Below are 22,528 nucleotides of genomic sequence, written 5' to 3'. Positions count from 1 at the left end.
CCGTCAGAAGGCAGGGTGCTGCCAGAGGCCACTGTTTTAAACAGGATCCAGCAGCCCCCAGGGTCTCAGAACATCTGATCAAGCATCAATAGGACAGAAACTACAATAAATAGACTGAAACCCTCCAAACACAGTCTATTTAAATCCAAAGTTATGATAATCAAAAATAACCAAATGTTTTAAAGGATACTAGAGAAACAACTGGCTGTTTTGAAAACTAAAACATAAAAGGAAGGAATCAAGCATTTAGACTGCTTTCCTATTTGAATTATACCTCAGAGCAACCAAATAATTGAGGGAAAGTTTCTCTTTATTGATGAAAAAAAGAATGACAGGATCAGTCTATCACCAGCTTGCAGATCTAGCCACTGAACACTGGCCACAAACATCACACAGAACTGACAACCCTGAGGGAATGGACAAGGACATCCCCACCCCAGCGGTCAGGCCCCAATCTGATCAGGCCTCTAGATCTAAGGAACAATTTATAAGAAACACAGGGGCCTGTGGAACAGGTTCAACAATCCCAGACAGACGCAACCAGTAAAATCCAGACTCTGCATGGCAAAACAAAAAACTCCTACTTTCTTCAAAAGATAATTTATCAGGAAAAAAAAAAGGAAAAAGATGGAAAGAAAGCAAGAGATTTTAAGAGGCTTAAGGGACATTATCAACCAATCACAATGTATGGACCTTTTCTGGGTCTCTTATCAACCAACCACAATATAGAAACCTTATCTGGGTCTCAAATCAACCGATTACAGTATAGGGACCTTATCTGGGTCTCAGTCAAGAAATAAACTATTAAAAAACATTGTTAGGCCCTGGCCGGTTTGGCTCAGCGGTTGGAGTGACGTCCTGTGGACCAGAGTATGGGTTTGATTCCAGTTAAGGGCATGTATCTTGGTTGTGTTTCAACCCCTGGCCCTGGTCGGGGTCGTGTGAGAGGCAACCAGTCGGTGTGTCTCTCTTACACTGATGTTTCTCTCTCTCCCTCCCTCCCTCTCTATCTGAAAATCAATAGAAAAATGTCCTCTGGTGAGGATTTAAAAAAAAAAAAAAAAACCATTGTCAGGAAAACAGGAACATGTTGAATATCTAGTAATTTAAAGAACGATTGTTAATTTGGGGGATATAATAATAGTACTGAGATTATGTTTTCTTTTTTAAAGTTCTTACTGTTCAGAGATACATCCTGAAATATGTAGAGAAGGGATCCTATCAGGCCTGGGGTTTGCTGGGCAGGGGCGGTGAGCGGTGTGTGTGGCGGAAGCCGGGCCACGGGCCCCCGTCCAGGTCGTAGGAGTGTGACTCGCCAATGTGCAGAGCACAGAGTGGCCCCCGGTAGGCAATGACAGCAGGGCGTGAGCAGCTCCGACGTGGAGTCCCCTTCCCACCCTCCGGCCATCCTGCCGGTAAGGAATCCAGGGCAGAGGGAGCCAGTGTGGTTTGGCTTGTGCTGGGTATTGTTCCCCCACAGCCTGCGTTCTAACCACGACTGCTACTCAGCTGGTCTGAGTGACCTTTGCCAGTTTTTAACCCCCCTCTACCTCAGTTTACACAGGCACCTACCAATCCTATTATAAACGGATGAATATCTGTAACCTGCTTAGCATAGCTCCGCTCTGGCATTTAACAAGTGCTCAAAAAATGGCAACTATAATTTAGTTATTATCATCATCAACACTATTACTGTTGAAGAGGTTAGAAACTTACTAACTGGCAAGGGGCAGAGCCAGGATTTGAACTCTCATCCCTCTGACCCCTAGACTCCTCTGGTCACAGGTCTAGGCAGGGCGGGGCAGGCAGCTGTCCAGAGGGGAACAGTGCTGCCCTGCAGGTTATGGGCCCTGTGGACCGACGCTACCTTTCAGGTGTGTCCTCTTATTGACTGGAGCCAACCTGGGCTCGTGAAATCTGACAAATGCAGAGAAGAGTGCGGGACGTCCTCAGTCGTCACTTTCAGTGCCAAGGAAGGGAGCCTTCTGTCCTTGAGAGGGGAGGTCGCCATGTGAAAACGCAGAGCCGTCCCTGCAAAAGCTCACTGAGCAGCCCTGCGCCGGAGGCCCTGAGCGCCGCTGGGAAAGCAGCCAGCTCTGCTGCAGTGGGAGCCTGGCTGCGACCTGCCTGCCGCTTCCCGCTGCGGTCCTGGGGGCCTCCCTTTCCGAGTCTAGGCCTCTCTTGACCATAAGCTGGGATGACACAGACCTCGTGGGTGGCTGGGAGAAGGTGGAAGAGGGGTTTGCTCTTTGATGCCTGAATCTGAAGTCAGATGCAGAACAGGCCCCGGAGCCCCTGCCGCCATGAGAGTTAAGCTTCTTGCAGACACTTACTTGTCCAGGGTCCGGGAGTCATCCGTGTACTCGGGGAGGTCATTTAAGTCTCTGGGGGCGGCGGAGATCTGGTGCAGGTCGATGGGCAGGGCCTGGCCCTCCTTGCCCACCACTTCCAGGCCCGTGAGCCCCAGGTAGTGCAGGTCCCCCCACGAGGCGGTGAAGTTCAGCTGAAGGCCTGCAACAGGAGGAACAGCGGCCGTGAACACTGAGGTTCCGGAGGAGGTACCCAGGCTGGAGACGAGAACAGGAAACATCTATAGCATGTGCGTTCGGACAACTTGAACACCCAGGCACAAATGAAAGGGCCTGTAGGCTTGGCTCTGCCCCCTTCCTCCGGTGGCCCTCGGGCCTAGGACTCTGCTGGTGCTCGGGAAATGTTAGCGGGAGGAATGGACCAGCCCTGGATCCTTTCTCCGCCTGTCGACATTTAACACCCGGAGTGGCTTCCCATGATGCTTGGCCAACAGGCCTTGCCCACCTGGCTTCTATCTGTTTCTCTAACCTCATCTTGCACCAGGGTTCCTGGCTCCACTAAAACGGTCACTCAGTCACTCGTTTGTTTTCTTCTCCCCCGTCACAGGGCCTCTGCTCAGGCTGTTCTCTGTCTCTGGAGCGGACGTGGTCTGGTGAGCGTGTGCTCACCCTTCCGATCCCGGCTCACTCCCCCGGGGAAGCCCTCCAATCTCTCTGCCCACATCCAACCTCCTTCACAGCCTGCTGTGCATCTGAACGTCCCCTTCCACGCCCGGTCACCCTGCGATCCTGTGATCACTGGGATAAATGTGCTAGACGTAACTCCTCGAGGACAGAAACCCCACCTGCTTTGCTTTGTCCCCAAAGCCAGCCACAGTGCCTGGTCCATCGCAGGTCCATAGACACAGAACGATTAAGGAAGTAACCACATGGAGGCAGCGACATTAATGAGCCACACACTGGAGATGGATATTTCATGCACAGTGGCCACCATCATGAGGATTCACGTGGATTTGGGCGCAGGAAGTGACCACGCCCATCCATTCAGAAGTGATCTTCTGTGGGCCTGGGCACAGTGGCCCCAGTGAGCCACCCACTGGCCAAGAGAGCTCAAAACAAATGAACCTCTTGGTCGGGCCCGGTCAGATATCTGGCTGGACGGTCCTTACTTAATGGTCTCCCACTAGGTGCGACCAAGACCAGGGAACTCTCCCACCCTTGGAAGTCTCAGGGTGTCTAGCACCCTTGGGCGCTGTGTTCAAAGGGTTTGTGCTCTTTGTAACTCCGAGTGGCAGCACTGCGGCGCTGGGGGAGAAGCCTGCAGATCACGGGGTCCCACCTGTCCCAGCTCAGATGAGAGGCCAAGTGACGCCAGGCCCTGCCCCCCTGGGGCTCAGCTCCCTCTCCGGCGCCCGTCATTTCCAGCGCACGTTTTGTAACTCAGCCTCAGATCCCTCCGCTCACCATGGTGTCAGATGAAGAAGGCGTGTGACCAGCCTGGCCTGGGACACATGACAGCTTCTCACAGCACTGGTGGCATGCAAACTGGCCACAGCTCCCCTCCCTGCTCTTTGCAATGTGACTGTCTCTCCACGCCCTGACCTGGGCGGGGACTTGCCCTGCCCCGGAGCAGAGGCACAGTGCCGCAAGCGGGGGCTGCAGAGCTCGGGCACCGTGCTCGTCCTCCCTCCACACTGGGAAGGACACAGGTGAGCCGCGGTGCCCGGCACTCTGGACACGAGGCGTCCTGGACCATTCAGCTGCCAGCCCATCTGCTGCTGACCAGACACAAGAGCAGGCCCAGCAGATGCCGGCTGAGCCAGCTCAGAGAACTGCCCGGCCAAGCCGCTGAGTTACGAGCCAGCCATGAATGGGGGCTGTGGTCAGCCGCTCGAGTGTAGGTCGGTGAGTTCGGCCAAAGCTGACTGGTACACGTCCCATCACGAGCCTGTGCTCACGTGCCCTCCTCCGAGAGGCTTCCCCGACCACCTGCGTCACAGGGCACGGCGCCCACTGCGAGCCTGCTCACCTCGGGCCACAGCACACTGCTACCTGACCGCACGCCCTCATCACGTGCGGATCCGTCGTCATCAGTCCCCCCACGAGACGGCAGCCCCAGGGCGGGGCTCTGCCCTCTCCACGGCTGTGTCCCCAGAGCCTGACACAGCGTCTGCAGAACAGACAGGCAGCAGGGTGTTTTCTCTTGAAGTCAGTGGTGGATTGAGGAGCAGGCTTCAGTGGATGCTTGCAGATAAGTGAGTCACAGTCGAAGCAGTGAATTTCACCAAATTCATTCTTCAAGGTGAACACATATTTGCCGATCGCCTACTATGCACCAAGCCCTGCTCTTGGCACCAGAGATACAGGGTAAACACAGGGCAAACTCTCTCTAGGAGCTTCTGCCGCGGCGAAGACACACACCACCTACCAAACACACACATACGCTAGTCCCACCGAGTGCTGAACACATGGGAAATGAAAGAGATGGGCTGGGAGCGGCTGAGTAGGAGGTGGTCAGGGAGGGCGTCTCTGAGGGGTGGCGATGGAGCTGAGGCCTGGGTGAGGAGGCGGCGGCTCCATTCTTCAGCACTTCCGGAAGGACGTTCTCAGTTGACAGGGCAGCAAGGGCCAGGCCCTGGGATGGGCACCACTTTGACCTGTGCTTAGAGCCAGGTGGCTGGGGAGCAAAATGAGGCCAGAAGGTTGGGCAGGGCTGGACACGTCACAGGGGCCGGCTCTGCTTGTCTGCAATGGGAGCTGGGGGGGGGGGGGTCGGTCTGGAAGAAGGGGCGCGACGGGACTCCACCTGCATCTCCATGCTCTCTGCCGGACTCTCCAGGGAGACCAGGAGGCAGGCTGCTGAATCCTGGGCCTGGACAAGGGTGGAGGTGGTGACGACGGGGAGAAGGGGACAGGTTCGGACTGTTTTGGAGACAGCACTGACCGTATTCTCAACGGCATGTCGGAGTGAGGGGAAGAGAAGATGCTTCTGACCCAAGTCACAGAGGAGCAAGGAGGGAGCAGACCTGGACGAGGGGGTCAGTGTCAGGGACAAGTGCCAGCTCTCCTCTGAAAACAAGACAAGCATCCCAACTGCCCCTGTTTGCCTGGGAAGAGGCCCCACGAGCCCATCAAGTCTGGGGCTGCTCCCAAAGCGACTGCTCTCCTGTCCGAGCTCATATCCATGTTCCATATTCATCTTCCTCTGGTGTGCCAATTAATGTTTATGTACACGGAAATTAATGTTGTTATTTCTCGTTCGTATTTCACCTCTCTCAGCTCCTTTCCTATTCATCACTACTGATATTTGCAAAATGTCCAAAATGAGTGTCATCTGCAAATTCGCAAGGCACACAGCCCTTTCAAACACTGGCAGGACTGGCTGCATTTACCAAGCCCAGCGTCCCCCGGTCACGTCACCAAAGCTCCCCTGTTTGCACAGGCTGGTCAAGGGGCTTCCGGATTCTGAACAGAAGAGGAAGAAGCCAAAGCTCAGAGAAGAGGTTCGGAAATCCCAGGCCTCAGCCGGGCAGAGGGTGCTTGGCCCGAGGTTCTCCCGCCCCCCTGCCCAGTAGAGAGCAGAGAAGTCGCTTTCCTCGTCGCAGAGGCCTCTGAGCTCCACTCCAAGGCAGGGCTCCCCAGGCACGGAGCCACGTTTCCGAGGAAGGGCCGAAGCTGGCTCAGGGGGAAGACATTCATGGACAGCATCTTTGGGGAAATCATCAGATGAAGGGGACAGTGCTGCCTCTGGCCGCCAGCCGGCCCCTCCTCCCGTTACTGCACTCTGACCCCTCCCCACCAGCTCCAGGGAGGGCCCTGGGCCCGCTCCCTCCAGTCCTGGGAGCCACGCTGGCTGGTGCTAAGATGTCTGGGCGTATGAGCCGAGCCAGGCTGCGGAGACATAATTCTGGGACAACTGCTGAACGTCTTGGGAAACAGAGATTCTCTCTCAGCTGTGACAGCCGGGCAGAAGGTGAGTGTGAGCGGAGTCTAAACAAGAGGGCGGAGGGCAAACAGGGCAGAGGGCGGAGGGAGACACAGCCTTCGTGACGCCGTCTGCACACCGGGTCCCAGCTGTACGGGAAACTAGCAACCCCTGACCTTTTTAGTGGCACAAGCCAATAAATCCCTTTTTTCATTTAACTCAGTTTGAATTCAATTCCCATTGTCCACCGAGGAGGAGGAGAGGAAGAAAACCCTGACCACCACGGGGAGACCAGGGCCAAGGCAGGACGGCCGTAGTCCAGGACCTCAGCTCTGTGGTCCTGACTCCGCACAGGCCTCGGCTGGGAGGCCTTCTCAGCGGGAGCCTGGAGGCAGAGTGTAGTGCTGAGGACGCCGGCTCTGAGTTCAGATGCTTGGTTCATCTTTGGCCTTGGCACCAGCTGTGTGCCCCTGGGAGGCTGGTGCCTCCCTGAGCCTGTTTCCTGACCTCGTCTAGAAAATGGAGAGAGTGAGCGCTGAGCAAAAGCCGGGGAGCCCCACTCGGGCTGTGAAGGGGATGAAGCCTCAGCCAGGCTCTGCCTACCTTCGCTCAGCTTTCTAAAGGACTCTGCTGCCCTAAAGGGACTGAGTCCTGGACCGCGCGGGCCGCGAGGACTCTAGGCAAACAGACTATTTCCTGAGGGGCGACGTGGTCTTTGCGAGTGAGTGTGGGAGTGTCCTCACGGGCACACGGGGGGCTACGGAGACAGCGGGCACGGCGGGTCCCGAGAAGGGGTGCGGAGGACGCTGTGGGCACTGCCCGGACCCCTCCTCCACCCAGGACTGCAGTGCTGACCCCAGCAGCGCCCGGGGCGGCCCACATCCAGCGACACGCTGACACAGGAGTAGGGGGCCTCGTCCCCTCACACCTCCAGACAGGCCGCCCGCCGCAGCGCTCCCTGTGGAGCCGGCAGAGCCTGAGGAGTGCAGCCCAGCTTGTCCCTCGCCCTGCGCCTGTGGTCTCCTCGGAGTCCCTGCGGGACCCAGGCATTACCGTGGGCAGGCAGGGCAGCCCACGGCTCAGGAGGCCGAACTGAGAGGCTCCCTCCTCGGATGAGGGCGGGAGGGGCGAAGGCATGGCAATGGCGGGCACGGCTCTTGCTGTCAGAAGTTGACGGGCAGGAGACAGCAGGCGAGGCTGCGCGGGCGAGGAAGTGAGCGGGAGCCTTGTGGACGGAGCAGGCGCAGCGGGCCGCACTCTGCCTGAGATTCCGGGGTGCAGGTGGGGGCTGGCTGCGGGCCACGTGGGAAAAGACGAGAACAGAGGTGGTGAAACCCAGACGGGATGTGCTGAGAGGCCACCGACCGGAAGCCAGCTGGCCAAACACTCAACGTATTTTGTTTGGCCCATTAGTTGCTTTAAAATATTATAAAATTAGTCAATGACATAAAAGCTGAAGATTCCACCTAGAAATCCAAATCTCCGACTTCTCAGGAGACCGGGCAGCTGCCCCCGGCCGGGAGGGCACAGGGTTCCTGGCTGCTGCTGGTTTCAGCCCGCTGGCCCCTCGCCGCTTCTCTGCGCCTGTGCCGCCGGCCGGTGCCCACGGAGACCCTGCCCCCGAGGCCCGGACCTCCCCCGGACACCGCCCCAGGACAGGTACTCACAGACCCCGTGGTAGACGCCCGGTTCCGGAGTGTTGACTTCGGGGACAGGGGTAGCGGGTGGCAGCTCTAGTTCCGGGACCTGCACACAGGTCAGGGGAGAAGCAGAGGAAAGGGGGTGATTGTAGTGATACCCGCATAGCTGGCTAGCAACGTCTTCAGCTACTGCTGCCCCCTCATGCCCCAGGTTAAGTCCCTGTGTCCTTTCTTGGGTTGTCTTTGTGGAGGCTCCGTGACTGGTAATATGAACAGGCCGGGAACCCTTAAGCCTTTGCCAGAAGCTCTTATTGTAGGAGAGGAGTTTGACACCTCCAGCTAATGTGATTCGATTTTCTGGAACAGGGAAGGACCCCACAAATGTTCGTCTAGTCAGTTAGAGGGAGGAAGAGGAGGAGGACAGGAGGAAGGGAGGGAGGGAGGGAGGGGCGTAGCCATAGAGCGAGGGTCTCAGGCCTGGGCCCGGTATGTGCATTTCGAAACTCTGGGGTCATCCCCACGGCCGCCGGGACAAAGAACCCGTGGTCTGCACACAGCCTACGCCTTGGGCCTCACGTGTCCCTCTGCTCTGAGACCTCTGCACCGTCAGTTAGGGTACACGGGCCCTCACTGCTTTTGAGACACAAGAGGAAGTGGAGTGGGGTCTCGGTTCTGGTGAGCGTGGTGTTTCAGGCCCAACAACAGCCTGGCAACAGCCTCTCCAGGCCCCAGTCCGGCTGTGGGGAGGGCTGAGGGAGGTGGCCGGGCAGAAGCACTCGACACTGGGCAGCCTCGGGCCACTGGCGAATGTCACTGCCCTGCTGCCCCTGGGCCTCCTCCTGCCCGCCTAGGTCAACTGCTGAACTAAACACCCGGAAGGGGGGGTGCAGCCCCGCCACTCTCCAGGGTGTGACCCTGATGTTGACACTGCCCCCCATGAGCTCAGGGTGACCCCTCTAAGATGAGAGTGGTCCCTCCCTGGCCCTCACAGGGTTGGATCTTATCCGAGTCCCTCAGAAGGGACTCCCTGTTGGGAAAACATCAGGCGAACGAAAGGCCTCAAGGTCAACTCCCAACCGGAGACCCACGGATCAAATCCAGACAAGACGTGTTTCATGGCCCACAGAAGGTTTGAACACGTTTTGAATTAGTTGCTATCATTTTTTTAATTGGGATATTTTTACATAAAGATTCAGATATCTGGCTTCATTTGAAGAAATCAGAACTGTCAACGTGAGCTGGAACTCCTGTCGGGCAGAGTGGCAGCTGCTTTCCCTGGAACACCACGGAAGGAACAGTCCGCGTGGCCGCACCGCGTGGCCGCGACTTCAGGGGCCAAGCCTCTGTCCTTGGGCTCCGGACACCCCTCTCCTCCACTGCCCTCTCTCCCCCGGCCTCAGGGTCCCTCGCCTCCCTGACTGCTCTTTCACTTGGCCTGGCCTGGCCCTGAAGCTCATCTTCCATTTTAAAAGTTGTTGATCAACTGAAAGCCCGGACTTTGGAGTCCTGCATTCAAGCTCTAGCCTTCTGACTCTCCCGCCGTGCGCCCCTGGAAAAGTCACCTAGCCTGTCTGAACCCCAGTTTCCTAAATGGGGATAATAATCGTCCCCCCTCCAGCGGTTGTCAGGAGGGAGACACAGGGCTGGGTCACAATTCACAAGCGAGAAATGATTGCTGAAATTATCATTATTTTAATTCTAAGTCTGCCTATTAAAAGCATTTCCAGTCCTCCAATCAAAAATAGCGAGAGATCAAAATGCAATCCAAAGCAAAAATTTCCCGAAGACTGCCACCTCTAAATTACAGAGATGACACAGAATGGATTTCTCCTAGCTTTGATTAAAATTTGAATACTTTCTTCCCTTTGGTGAAAATAAATAAATAAATAAAATAAAAACCATTAGAGAATGAAGTATGACACCCAGGACCGGAGAGAAATGGGAAATGCCAGACAGTAGCACAGCAGCTCGAAGGACACCCATCTCCACTCTTCCTGCTCCCTCTGGGCCCCCGCCCCCGCCCAGGCCTACCTGGCCCTGGGCCCGCAGGCCGGCCTGGGTGTAGGGCCTCTCCTCCCCAGTGCCATCGGCAGTGCGGGGCCTCCGCAGCGCCTCCTCGCCCTGCGGGCTGCAGCGGCTCTCCGCGTCCACGTCAAACGTCTCATCCGAGCAGAAGATGGCCTCCAGGATGTCGTCGTCGGTCGTGAATAAGATCGTGTCTCCAAAGTGCTCGGGGGCTGAAAGGGTTGACAGGAAGATAAGGGTCAACTCACCCCAAATCCCAGTGATTTGTAGCTCAGGAACCCAGACCGTTGACTGTGTGCTTTAAAACCCCGAACCTGCCACAGTTCTCCATCTGTGCAGAGACGGCTCTCCTCCACACCCTGGCAACTAGAATGCACGCACCGCGAGAATCACAGAGCTCACGAAGGGCCTAACCGGGTGGGAATCACGGTGATGGGCCCCGAAACAAAGCGTGGGTGAGGCACTGGGGCAGATGCTGCTGGAGCCCCTACCAGAGCCTGGCTGACCCTTGGGGAGGGGCTGCAGCCTTGCCTGGAAGGACCTGGGAGTTGCACCCCAAATCTCTGCCCTCTGCCCTAAGGCAGGACAGACCCCACCGTCTATGCTCCAGGCTCCCCTCGGTCAGGCTGAGACTGGGCTTTGCGGAGCACGACCTCGCGCAGCCTCTCACCGCCCTCACTGGGTGGTCCTGAGATCCCTGCCTCGGTCAACGCCCTGCAGGACCCCCGTCGGCTCAGGCCAGTGCCCAGGGAGGACTTTCAAGGAGGTCAGCCCTGGCCAGTTTTCTCAGTGGTTAGAGTGTTGGCTTGGGACCAAAGAGTCATGAGTTCGATTCCAGCCAAGGGCATGTACCTCAGTTGCAGTTTGGTCCCCTGCCCTGGTCGGGTCGTGTGGGAGGCAACCAGTCGGTGTGTCTCTCTTGCGTGGATGTTTCTTTCTCTCTCCCCACCCCCCGCACCCATCCCTCCCTATCTGACAATAAATAGAAAAATATCCTCAGGGGAGGATTTAAATAAGTAAAGAAAGAAGGTCGGCCCTTGCACCCCATGCTGCAAAAGTGAGCAGTGGGCCAGTCTGTGGGAGAGGAGACCCATCTGTCATGGTAGCCAGCGGGTCTGGCGTCTCCTCAGAGGCTCCGCAAGGCGTGGGTGGGGCTTGAGGACATTCTTACAGACACTGTACCTCCCGTCAGGGTCCCCGAGGCCTTGGCGATCTCCCCGTTAAAGATGCACTGTGCGTCCAACAGGATCTCCACGTCCTTCGCGCCACGGAAGGAATGTATCCGCGACTTATTGTAATTCCAAATCCTGATCAGGGCGACGTGGCAGGGGGTTGTGAAGTCGATGGAGACCGAGTGGGACCTGCCCGGTGTGAAGGGGGCCAGCCAGACGTGCATGTCGTCCTGGGTCCTGTTCACCCCGTCGATGAGGTTGGTGACCACCCGGGGGTCTTTCCCATAAGCTGGTAAAATATTGATGTCAGGGGGGTCTGCTTGGATGTTTGCAATTTGCACGGGCTCTCCCGTGGAACTGAATATTTCTATTCCGTTCAGGCCGACATAGTGCCTGTCCCCCCACGTGGACTTGATGTCGATGACCAAGTGCTGTCCATAAGGCAAGACGGGGATTTTAAAGTCGCTCCCGTCGTCTGTGTCCGTGGAGCAGCCGTCCGGCTCTCTCGCAGGCTCTGGCTTCTCCTCTCGGGGGGGTGGCTGGAGGCCATGCCGGCTGCCCTGCTGCTGCTGCTGCAGGAACTCGTCCAGGACGTCCCCCTGGAACTCCGTGTCGGCGATGCGTCCCCGGTGGGAGCGGTCAAAGGCACTGAGGGAGTTCCACGACTCGTGCAGCGTGTGCTCCTGCTCACTGCGCCACTGGGACCGCGGCGGCGTCCTGCTGGACCTGGCATCTTCTGCAAGAAAGGGCACGGGAGGGGTGAAGACCCTCAGGGACACATGTGCAACTGGGGACCCTCAGAGTGTCTCGTCCAGTGGGTCTGAGCGGGGCGCAGACACCCTCGGGGGACATTCTAGAAACCGGTGAGGCTGCTCTTGCTGGGGGTGGGGGCCAGGGGTGTTAATACCCCACATGGCACAGGACGGTCCAGGCACAGAGCACAGTCTCCTGTCACACACCTTGAGGCCGGCGGAACACTGTTTCTGGAACCTGGAACCTAGTTGTTTTACAAAAAGCAAAGTATTTTTCAACGTGCACTGAATTTCCTAAGAATGCAACCTCCCGCACATCACGGGAGGCCTGTTTGGTGGTGTGAGAGCCTTTGCCTGAAGTCTCCTCCCCGTCAGGGGCTCGCGGGACCGGAGTGAGGTGGCTGCCTGTGGTCTGAGGCAGCCACCCAGGGCCTGCTCCTCAGGCCACCACAGTCACAGTTCGCAAAGACCACCTGGTGACAGGTGAAAGGCTCTGAAAGAAGGTAAAATGAAAAAATGCCAGCTATGCCATTCTGGATGATGTGGGCAGCACACACCAACGTGTTACTATGACCTTTGGGGGATATACAGGAAGGGCCTTTATTTTCTTCTTTGTCACCTTATCTTCTAAGTTCCCAATTATATTGTTAATATTATTTTTTAATTCTCACCCTAGGATATTTTTCTATTTGTCTTCAGATAGAGTGGGAGGGAGGGAAGGAGGGAGGAAGGGAGAGAAACATCGACGTTGAGAGACACACATCGACTGGCTGCCTCCTGCGCAACCCCAACCAGGGCCAGGGACGAGCTACAACCAAGGTGCATGCCCTTGACCGGAATCAAACCTGAGACTCATTGGTCTGTGGGCCGACGTTCTAACTGCTGAGCCAAACCAGCCAAGGCTGTTATTGTTATGATCAGAAAAATGCTGAAACAACCCAGGTGTATTACATGGTGAGGACTTGACTTCTACACACGGCCACTCTGGCTGCAAGAGCTGCAGCTGTGCCCGAGCATGTGGAGGACAGGGCCCGGGCCCGGGGATGGCTCCCGAAGGCTCCGCTCTCCTCTGTGTGGGGCTCACAGGCTCTGCGTCCTGGACACGCTGTCTTTCCAGAGAAACAGCAGCCGATACATGCATTCTGGCTTCTCTCCTCCGTGCCCTGCCCTGCCCTGCCCTGCCCTGTCCGCCTGTCTCCAGGGGCCTGGCTCCATCGGTCATCTCTCCAGAGCCTCCCTCCCCTCCTTCCCACTGGCGCCTTCCCTCTCTGCCTGCCGACATGCGTGACCCTCTCTGGCCTGAGAAGGGAAGCCGCCGATCCTGCGGTGACGGCCCTTCCATCACCAGCACCTCTCAACCCCTGCGACCTGCTTCCTCTCTGTCCGTTTCTGTTTTCCCCCTTGACCTCCACTTCCCCTTTCTCTAGGAACACCCTGATCTTCCCTCGGGATCCCCCTCCTTCAGGCCATTCAAATGTTGACAGCATCCTCCCAAGCGGGGCTCACGAAAGGAAGCAAAGGAGAGAGGGGCTCTGTCTGAACGGGAGCTGCTGAGCTGGTGGGACGTGGGCGTGGGCTGCCTGTGGCCACGTGGCCACACGTGGGGGAGCCTGCCCGAGATGGAAGCCAACACGGAGAACAGGAGTGAGAGATGGACAGACTCCTCATGACAGCATTCGAGCCCTGGGATCCAGTGTGTCAGAAGTCACACGCCTGGTGGATTTCTGTCCCTTCATCCACAAATCCCACAGTTTCCAGCCCTCCCCTGAGCTGACCTTCTGCGTGTTCACAGTGACTTCAGGTACGTCATCTTTTCCCAGTCCTCATTCCACGTCAACGTCCCAGGCCAAGCTCCTGCGACATGTCCACTCTGTCACGTCAAACTCCATGTGCCTCAAGTAGAGTTTGTCAGCCTTTCCTTCCAGCGGCATTATCTCTACCACACTGAGAGTGAGGAAAATACGAGCAAACCTGACTCCGCACCATGCTCCCAGGCCCGAGCTGGCCCTGCTGACTCCTCCAACCTCCCCTCACACCCTTCTCCCCACGGCCGTCCTGCTTCTGTCCTGTGGACACACCAGGGCTCTTCTGTCTCACAGCCGCTGTCCTTGCTGTGCCCTCTGCCAGGAATGCTTTCCTCAGACCCCACGTAGCTGGCTCTTCCCGTCACGCCCCCTCGGAGAGGCCTGCCTGCCCGTTCCCTGCTGTGCCTGGCACGGAACCCGCACAGGCGAGTGCTGGTAGCATCTGCAGTGCAGGGATGGACAGCTGGCACCACCAGGACTCCCGTGTTCAGACCTGAGGCTGAGGGGCTCCCTCTCCACCTGTCGGTTCTCTGCACCTGTCCTCACTCCTCCTTCTCATCTGCCATTAAAATAGACCCCAGGTGTTTCTTCCGTCCTCTCCTCCAGGTGTGAGGCTTAACATCTGGTTGGAAGGGGCTTCCCATATGGATCATCAGTGCTCCCGTTTACTGTGATTTGATTTCCACGCACTGAAATGAATGGCCTGGGTCAGTTTGCAAGTGCCCCAATGGCACGTGCCCAGGACTCAGTGTCTCTCTGCCTGGGTGTAAAGAAAGGCAGGACTCTGCTTTCATTCACATCTGATTTTGACCTCTTCTTCCCAGATGTCAACTCTGGTTTTAAAAGCAGGAAGGTGCAGACCCTCTCCTAGACCTTGCCGATGTGACGCCAGGCTAGGGGCCCGCATTCCCCATCTGCAGGAGAACGCCCTCTCGCTAGTCCCTGGGGGTCGGGCAGCTGCTGGGGTCAGTGCCTGTGCTTTGTCAACATCCCTACCTGGGAATCTGAGTGGGCAACAAAAAACTGCTGCTTTGGTCTGCAGTCAACAGTCTGGGAGGACCACCAACATGAGATGACGGGACTGCAGACTCAAAACTATTCCTCGGTTGAGATTAACATCAGGGCTCTGCACTTGAGTTTATAAAAACCAATGGCACCACGCTAATTGCTACTAAAACAGGAAATGAACAAGTACATAGTGAGATAGAACAGAGCCATGTTTATTCTCGGTGACCTGCCCTCCAGTTGTAGTGGATTGGACAAGAAGTGGACACCTGACCTGAGTCGGCCAATGAGCTTCTCCCCTGAGACTTTGGAGCTGGCTGCTGGCAACAGAGCCAGAAAATTGAGCCACTCCAGGGCTGCAAGGCCATTTCCTGCCGTGTGCACAAAGGCGGAGAGAGCTGATCCCTGAGGAAGAGGGAGGGAAAGGGGCCTGTGGGAAGCAGAGGTAGGCCCGGCAGCCCTGGACCGGCAGGGAGAAGCTTCCTTGGTGTCTGCCAGTTTTCTGTTTCCTCCTCCCAAGCCCATGTGATGAGCAGCTACACACACTTCCCACCTCTGGGGGTCTAGGAGGTCCCCAAGCATTCTCCAAATAATACCCCCTTCACTGCTCAAACTGAGCTGATGGGATTTCATTCACCTGTAGCCAACTACCCCGGTACAGACACTTCAGAAAGGCAGGTGTCGTTACAATGGGATGCTCTGTTGGACAAAAGAATCTCCAGGCTGTCTTATGGTGACCAGCCCAGCCCCAGGGGAATTCAGCAGTTACCAACCTACCAGCGTGATGGAGGGCTCGCCTGCCCCTTTCCTGATAGCATGGCTATGGGGTTTGGCTCTGTCTAATGGGTAATTTAAAATTTTGAAGCAACTTTCCTTTTTAGCACGACAGGCTTAACAGGCACTAAATCTTAAGGGCTCAGTTCTTCATGTGTCATCGAGCCAGGCAGTGAAATGCCTGGAAAGAAATTAAAGTGAGACAAAGTCCTCCGAACGCGGACACGTTAGAATAATGCCATCACCCGCGAACCCCCGAGGCTCGGGGTCTGTTCACCAGGACAGCCCGGAACCGCCGGGTCTCCGGGGCTGAAGACGGCTGCGGAGGGCGCCGCAGGGAGCGACTCAAAGCATGATTCTGGGGCATGTCCACGTGGGATCAGATTCTGACCTGACACTTACTGGCCGTGTGACCCAAAGAAAGTTACTTAACCTTCCATTTTCTTTACCTGTAAAAGGGGGCTGGCTGAGGATGGAATGAGCTCATCTGAATACCGTGCCTGCGTGAAAGCCCGCTGACTGCGACGCCCCCAGCCAGCCACCGCGGTCCCTTCTTCCTGTGGCTCCCACGCTCGGACGACCCACCCTGAGCAGGCACCTGGTCCTGGGGTCTCATCACAGGCCAGACACGGTGTCCGCCCTCAAAGAGCCCTCGGCTCTCCTCTCCCACTCCACTGGCCCTGACGCCGGTGCAGGGTGAAGCCTGGCAGGGGCGGGCGAGGCTGGGGAGCTCGACAGGAAGATGCTCAAGTTTTACGGACTTGCTCTGGTGCCCTAAGTGACGTGTCAGGATCTGAAAGAGTCCCCCAAATTCTTCACACTTCTCCGTGCAGACTTGGGCTGAATGCAGACCTTTGGGGTCTGTCTCCCAAACAACAATAGAGCAGAGGCCGATGTGACCCACTGAAAACACACAGTTGACCTTGAACAATCCCGGCTGAACTGCACGGGTCCACTTACATGCAGTTACCTTCAGTGAACACGGACAGTACTATAAACGTATTTTCCCTTCCTTATGATTTTCTTAATAACATTCTCTTTTCTCTAGCTTATCTTATTGTAAGAAAATCAATATAAAACATATAACATACAAAATGTGTTCACCGACAGTCTGTTATTGGTAAGGCTTCCTTCCAGTCAACAGTGGGCTGCTAGTAGTTAAGTTTTGGGGGAGTCAAAAGTTATACGGGAATTTTCAGCTGCACGAGGGGTCGGTGCCCCTAACCCCCGAGGTGTTCAAGGGCAGCTGCACACTGGCTTCGCCTGCAGACACACCCAGAGGCAGAGGTGCAGAGCAGGCAGCGACGAGGACAGCGGCAGCCAGCGCCTGTGGGTGCTGTGTGCCAGGCGCTGTGCCAGGGCTGACGCGTACGCTCTCATCCTGTGCTCCCAGCACCCATGAGGTGGGTGTCACTGGCATCGTTTTACAGACAAGGAAACTGAGGCTCAGAGAGGTTTCAGCCTCGCCCACGATGTGGGCTGGTGGCGAGGAGCCAGGATTCGTGCCCAGCAGCTGGACCGCTCGGCTCCTGCACCTGTGCACGTGGGGTGCCTTGGTAGGGCCGAGCGGTCTGTGGACAAGAGAGGACGGGCTAAACATGGCTGTGGCTGGGACAGCACTCAGCACGTGCCAGCCTCTGGCTACTGTTCGGAAGCCACCCTCTCATCCACTCTTCACAGGCTGAGAAGGAGCTGGCAGGGAAGGGGAGCGCACCCCATTTCACAGACAAATATGCCGAGGCCGAGATGATCTGCAAAGTTCACAAAGCCGGGGGGTCCTGCCAGCACATGTGTATTTTCTCTTTTGACACACACACTGGTTGTAAGATGATCTTAGTAAGAACAAGAATATAAGAATACCCTACATTTCTGTTTTCTCTTAAAAGGAAAAGGGAGGCCTGGCACACTGGCCTTGCATTCCTGAATGCCACAAAGCCACCTGAGTGACACAGCAGCCGCCCCTCCAGCTGAGCTGGTGCCCTCATTAGCCACAGTCCTCACCACTCCCTAAGCACTCCCGAAACCAGGCAAGAGTCCATTTCTATTTATCATCACACCTGTGCTACTTTTCTAACTGTAGAGTTAAGAATACAGTGAGGTGCCCTGGCCTGTTTTTCTCATCAGCCCATAGACTGGAGGGTCTTGGGTTCGATTCCGGTCAAGGGCACATGTCTGGGTTGCAGATTTGATCCCTAGCCCCTGTCGGGGTCGTGTAGGAGGCAACAAATCGATGTCTCTCTCTCACATGACATTTCTCTCTCTCTCTTGCCCATTTTACTCATTGGTGTTACCCATGTGGCTCCCGAGACAGTAAATTAGTGACCCCTGGTGGAGAAGAACCCCTCGCTTTGCAGATGAGGAACTAGATCAAGGGAGCAAAGGGCTCGGTGCCAGCCAGCAGCCTCCCGCAGGGATGAGGGACCCACCCAGACTGCTGCTCCAGCTTACCTCTGCCGGCGGGCGGGCCGTCGGCATGGCCGCTGCCGAGGGCACCCCGCTTCGGGCCCCTCCTCCCACTAGCAGGGCGCTCCCTGTTGGAGGGCCGGTTGAAGATGTCAAAGTCATCACTGCAGACTCTGGGGGTCACCCTCCGGGCTCTCTCTCCTGAGAGGACAGTCCAGCTGCTGGGCCGCCCTTGCTCACGCCTGGGGCCTCTGCCCGTGGCCTCTGCAGGCCCCTCACCGATGACGTCCTCTGGCAGGCTGTCTGCCCACTCCAGGGGCTTCTCAGGACTCAGCCAGAGGGGTTTGGGCTTCTTGCCTCCCTGCTTCCTGCCTTTCCCTGTGGCAGAGGGTTGCAGCCAGGACGGGGTTTTCCCTGGTGGCTCAGAGACTTTTCTGCCCGCGAGGTTTTCCAGCTGCTGAATCAGTGAGAGCTCCCGGTCCAGAGGAGGGCATCCCACCGGGGGCCCGGGGGCAGGGGCGCCTGGCTCGCCCTCCACGGGGGCTGGGGCTGCCAACAGGCTGAAGTCATCCTCTAACTTGGACAAAGTGTCTTCCGTGCAATCAGGGGGATTCGTCCTTTCGCCAAATGAAGCTCCGGGTGGAGAAGCCTTCGCGTCCAGTGCTGCTGCAGCCGGCGGCGAGCCCACGACACGGAGCTCCTCGCCCCCGCCTGTGCCGACCACCGCGCGGGCACCGTGGCTGTCCTCCGAGTGGACATCGTTCTCCATTCCCTCGGTCTGCTCACGGCTCAGGCCGACCACCGCGCGGGCACCGTGGCTGTCCTCCGAGTGGACATCGTCCTCCATTCCCTCGGTCTGCTCACGGCTCAGGCCGACCACCACGCGGGCACCGTGGCTGTCCTCCGAGTGGGCGTGGACATCGTCCTCCATTCCCTCGGTCTGCTCACGGCTCGGGCCGACCACCGCACGGGCACCGTGGCCGTCTTCCGAGTGAGCGTTGACATCGTCCTCCATTCCCTCGGTCTGCTCACGGCTCGGGCCGACCACCGCGCGGGCACCGTGGCCGTCCTCCAAGTGGGCGTGGACATCGTCCTCCGTTCCCTCGGTCTGCTCACGGCTCGGGCCGACCAGGACGGTCAGCTCGGCGGGGGCCTCCCCATCTCCCTGGTCTAACTGGCCATCAAAGGTGAGGTTTTTGTTGACATAGAGCTTCACATTCTTGGCACCGATGTCAAGATCCTGAAAACAAAATTTAACAAAACGAAGAATTTAACAAAATGAAGATGCGTGGCATCAGACTGAGGATCACATTTCGAAAGCAGAAGGTGAAAAGAGAACCGTGGAAGGCTAGAGACGCTTGCTTTATAAAAACCACAGTCCTGGGGATGTTAAATAAGGCTCGGTCTCATTTCTATGGGAAGCTCTATAAATTTACTCTATAAATCAAAGGACTTTCACTAAGAGGTGGCCTCAGTCGTCTCTGTCATCATGACCTCCTGCTGGGACATCTGTGATCACCTGCTGATTGGTCTCCTGCGTCCTGCCTCTGGCTGCTCCAACCTCAACTTCACTTGCCCCTGGAGGTCACTTTCCACCAGAGCAGATGCAGCCCAGTCACCCCCCGGGGAACCGACCCTCAGGTCCCCTCACTGCCCACAGCAGCTTTCATTCGAGCATGGCCCCTGGGCCTCCGCGGGACAGCTCGGCACGCATGCGAAAGGCAGGCTCCCTGGCTGGGGGGTGTCCTGAGAGCAGAGCCTGGCACAAGGACTTGGTGGCAGTGAGGTGCTCTCGAGAGGGAGTGGGAAGGGTCGATAGGGCTGGAGAAACCCCACAAGGTTTCTGAGCTGCTCGCTGCTGTGGGCAACAGGCGCATCCCACTGGGCCTCCGAGACACCCACAGACGGTTGTCGGTTCTTGGTGCTCCTCCCGAGGCGAAGGTGGGGGCTCTGCTGCCGACCGTGCTCCTGGGGCACTGCGGCTCGGGAAAGCCCCCAGCCCAGAGAAGCAGAGCCTGGCAGCCTGCCCAGACTGCCCCACCCGAGTGTCCCACCAGGGCTGCGCGGCGGGGGCCTGGGCCTGCACTGTAACAGGTTCTCCAGGTGATTCCTCTGCAATGTGGAGCCTCTCAGGCCAACGGGGTGAATTCTGAACCCCTCGGCACATGACGGATGATGAAGGGGTCCCTGGCTAGGCTTCCTGTCTTCTCCCCCACCCCGTGCAGGTATTCAGCATTTCTGTGTTCACGAAAATGAATCCCCCGCCCCGCTACTGCGCTGCTGTCGGTCCGTCCCCTTTACGTAAACACATTTTCACAACAGCTGTATGGAGGAACAGAATACATGCCGCATACAGTAAACAGTACAATCTACAAGTGTGCAACGTGCTAAGTTTTAACACGTGCACAGACCCATGAAGTCATCTCTCCAGTCAAGATAATGAACATGTCACCCCGTTCCCTTGTACCCCAGGCGATCCCTCTCCCGACCCCAGCCCCAGGCAGAACGCTTGGCATGCACACCCACCAGCTCTGTCAGGACAGATCAGTCTGCATCTCCTTTTTAAGGACAAGGAATCGTGCACTCTGCGCCCTCTGGTCAGCTCTTCATTCAGCACAAGCACCTGAAGATGCAGCCACGCTGCAGGAATTCATCGCTCCTTCCTTTCTTGCCGGGCGCCCACCATGTGCCTGCCTTTAGCGCAGACTCGGACAGTCACTGTCCTCGCTGCCCCTCCCTCCTCTTGGGGCCCTGGCCCCGCTGCCGTCGCCTTGAGCTCTGCCTCTAGGGGGAGCCACTTGGCAAGGGCACGACACCTGGCGGAGGAGCTCCCGTCAGTCTGGGACAGCTCCGACGTCCTCCTGCCGCGCTGACCACTCGCAGAGCCTCGTCCTCGCTCTCAGAAGTGCCCTGGTCTGCACATTCAGTGCCAGGGCCTGGGAGAGTCTCGGTCCCCGGGCAGAGCAGCTGCCAGCAGTACCTGTGCTGTGGCCCCTCCTCCTGAGTGGTCTCCTGCCCCCGGCTCCGCAGCTCTGTGCTTGCCCGGGCTCCTCCTGCCTCAGCTGCCCGCCCAGGCGCCTCTGCTGTTCCTCCTCCTCCGCTGGGCCTTGACCGGCTGGCTGATTCCTGCGCTCTCTCACTAGGTGGTCTCACACAGGCCAAGGCCTTAAATACCATCTCTGTGTTGCTGACTCCTGATTATTTTCATCTCCATCCCTGACCTCTCCACCAAGCCCCTCGTGACCACGGGACCTCTCTTCTTGGCTAACAGGTGTGTCAACCTTAGCATGCCGCAAACAGAACTCGTAACTCACTTTGCCCACGGCTAGACTCCTCCCTTCTTAAAAGTGGTTGCCTCATCCAATCAGCAGCCAACATCCCGGGGTCCTCCCTGATTCCTCTCGCTTTCTCGTTCACACAGCCAGGGGTCGGAGTCCCATGCTGACCCTAACCCTTCCGCACCTGACCTCTTCTCCCGGAACGGGGTGCCCCTTGCCCAGCCGCCATCGTCTCTCCACGAGGCACTGCCTGGCCCCAGCTGGCCCCTCGGCGTCCACTCCACACCGTCACTGGTTCCTCCCCAACACTTTCCACTGAGCAGCCGTCCTTCCAAAACAGCTCTTCAGGTCATGGCAACCCTGCTTACCCGCCCCCGCCCCGGGATTTTGGACTGCACATCAGCTCCATCCCCCTTCAGTGGCCAGTAAGGCCTCCTGATCTGGCCCCTGCTGACCTCCCCGCCCCCGCCCCTCGCTGTCTCCCTCCCCCTCCACTCCCAACACACTGGTCTGCTGGTTCCTTGGCCCTGCCAGCTCGTTCCCACCTTGGGGGTGAGCACCGGCCCGGATGCTCTTCCCGGCGCCGCCCAGCGGGCCCCTTCTTATCCTCGCCGAGACCACCGCCCCCCGTTCTCCGGAGCAGCCCCTCCTTCCAGGCCCCCCTCTATTTCATAGCCTGTTTCCTTTCTTTCTTGTCTCTGGTCTTATCAGCCTTTTATTTATTGTCTTCCCCACTCAAAGTTAAGCTCCCAGACACCAGGGGCCCTGGTCCAGTCTTGTCCAAGGCCCGGCAGGCAGCTGGCACAGAGCAGGTGCTCAACGATGACTGAGGAATCGCCAGTGAACAAACACGGTGCTCGTCTCCCGGGCAGCGCTGCCAACGATGTTCTGAGAACTGCCTGGTCAGAAAAATGGCCACCTGTTGGTTTCACTCCCAGATCATTTTCCATCTGCTCTTGGGAAACGGGATCTGAGACCCAAGAGTGTCCATCTATCCTTATCCCGCCCTTAGCCTTCCTGCAAGCCAGGTGAGGAAGCTCGAACTGAACTCCTAGTTCACCAGCTCACTGCTCCAGAGGTTTCCGTGCGATGTGGAACGAGCCCATCAAGCCCTTGTCCACCACAGGACTGGGCGCCGGCCACCCACGTGCAGGACGACGGGCTACTCCCTGCCGACCGTCAGCAGAGGCGATTCTCAAAGCTCTCCTTTCTGTGTTTACACGGATGTGTTCTCCGCTCGGCAGAGGCCCAGAGCAGGTGCGTGATGTGAATTAATCAGGGAACAGCTATCGTAGAAGGACAGCACGGGCTGCTTTCAGTGACTAGTTCTGCAAAATTACTGCCATGGAAACATCTGGCGAGACAGAAGCACTCTCATTTAAAGAGGAGGTGGGGTGGCGGGGAGGCCTTCCAGCCCAGCACAGCCATGAGGTGGGCATT

At 57.4% G+C, this 22,528-nt stretch overlaps 1 protein-coding gene across 1 annotated transcript in view; it reads right to left on the bottom strand.

Moving 5' to 3' along the window:
• The window catches only part of LOC118641794 (katanin interacting protein), a 203,788-nt gene that overhangs the window by 14,390 nt on the left and 166,870 nt on the right, over positions 1–22,528 (bottom strand). Inside the window, exons 15-19 of the mRNA XM_036279354.1 lie at positions 17,856–19,050; positions 11,082–11,807; positions 9,906–10,111; positions 7,902–7,980; positions 2,334–2,511 (exon numbers count right to left, since the gene is read on the bottom strand). Of these exons, the coding sequence (XP_036135247.1) occupies positions 2,334–2,511; positions 7,902–7,980; positions 9,906–10,111; positions 11,082–11,807; positions 17,856–19,050 (2,384 nt within the window). The remainder of the gene's footprint in view (positions 1–2,333; positions 2,512–7,901; positions 7,981–9,905; positions 10,112–11,081; positions 11,808–17,855; positions 19,051–22,528) is intronic.

This window comes from Molossus molossus, unplaced genomic scaffold, assembly GCF_014108415.1.
Source record: "Molossus molossus isolate mMolMol1 unplaced genomic scaffold, mMolMol1.p scaffold_m16_p_3, whole genome shotgun sequence".
Lineage (NCBI taxonomy): Eukaryota > Metazoa > Chordata > Mammalia > Chiroptera > Molossidae > Molossus > Molossus molossus.
Note: the sequence above shows the minus strand (reverse complement) of the source record. Positions and strands in the feature narration are given on the sequence as shown.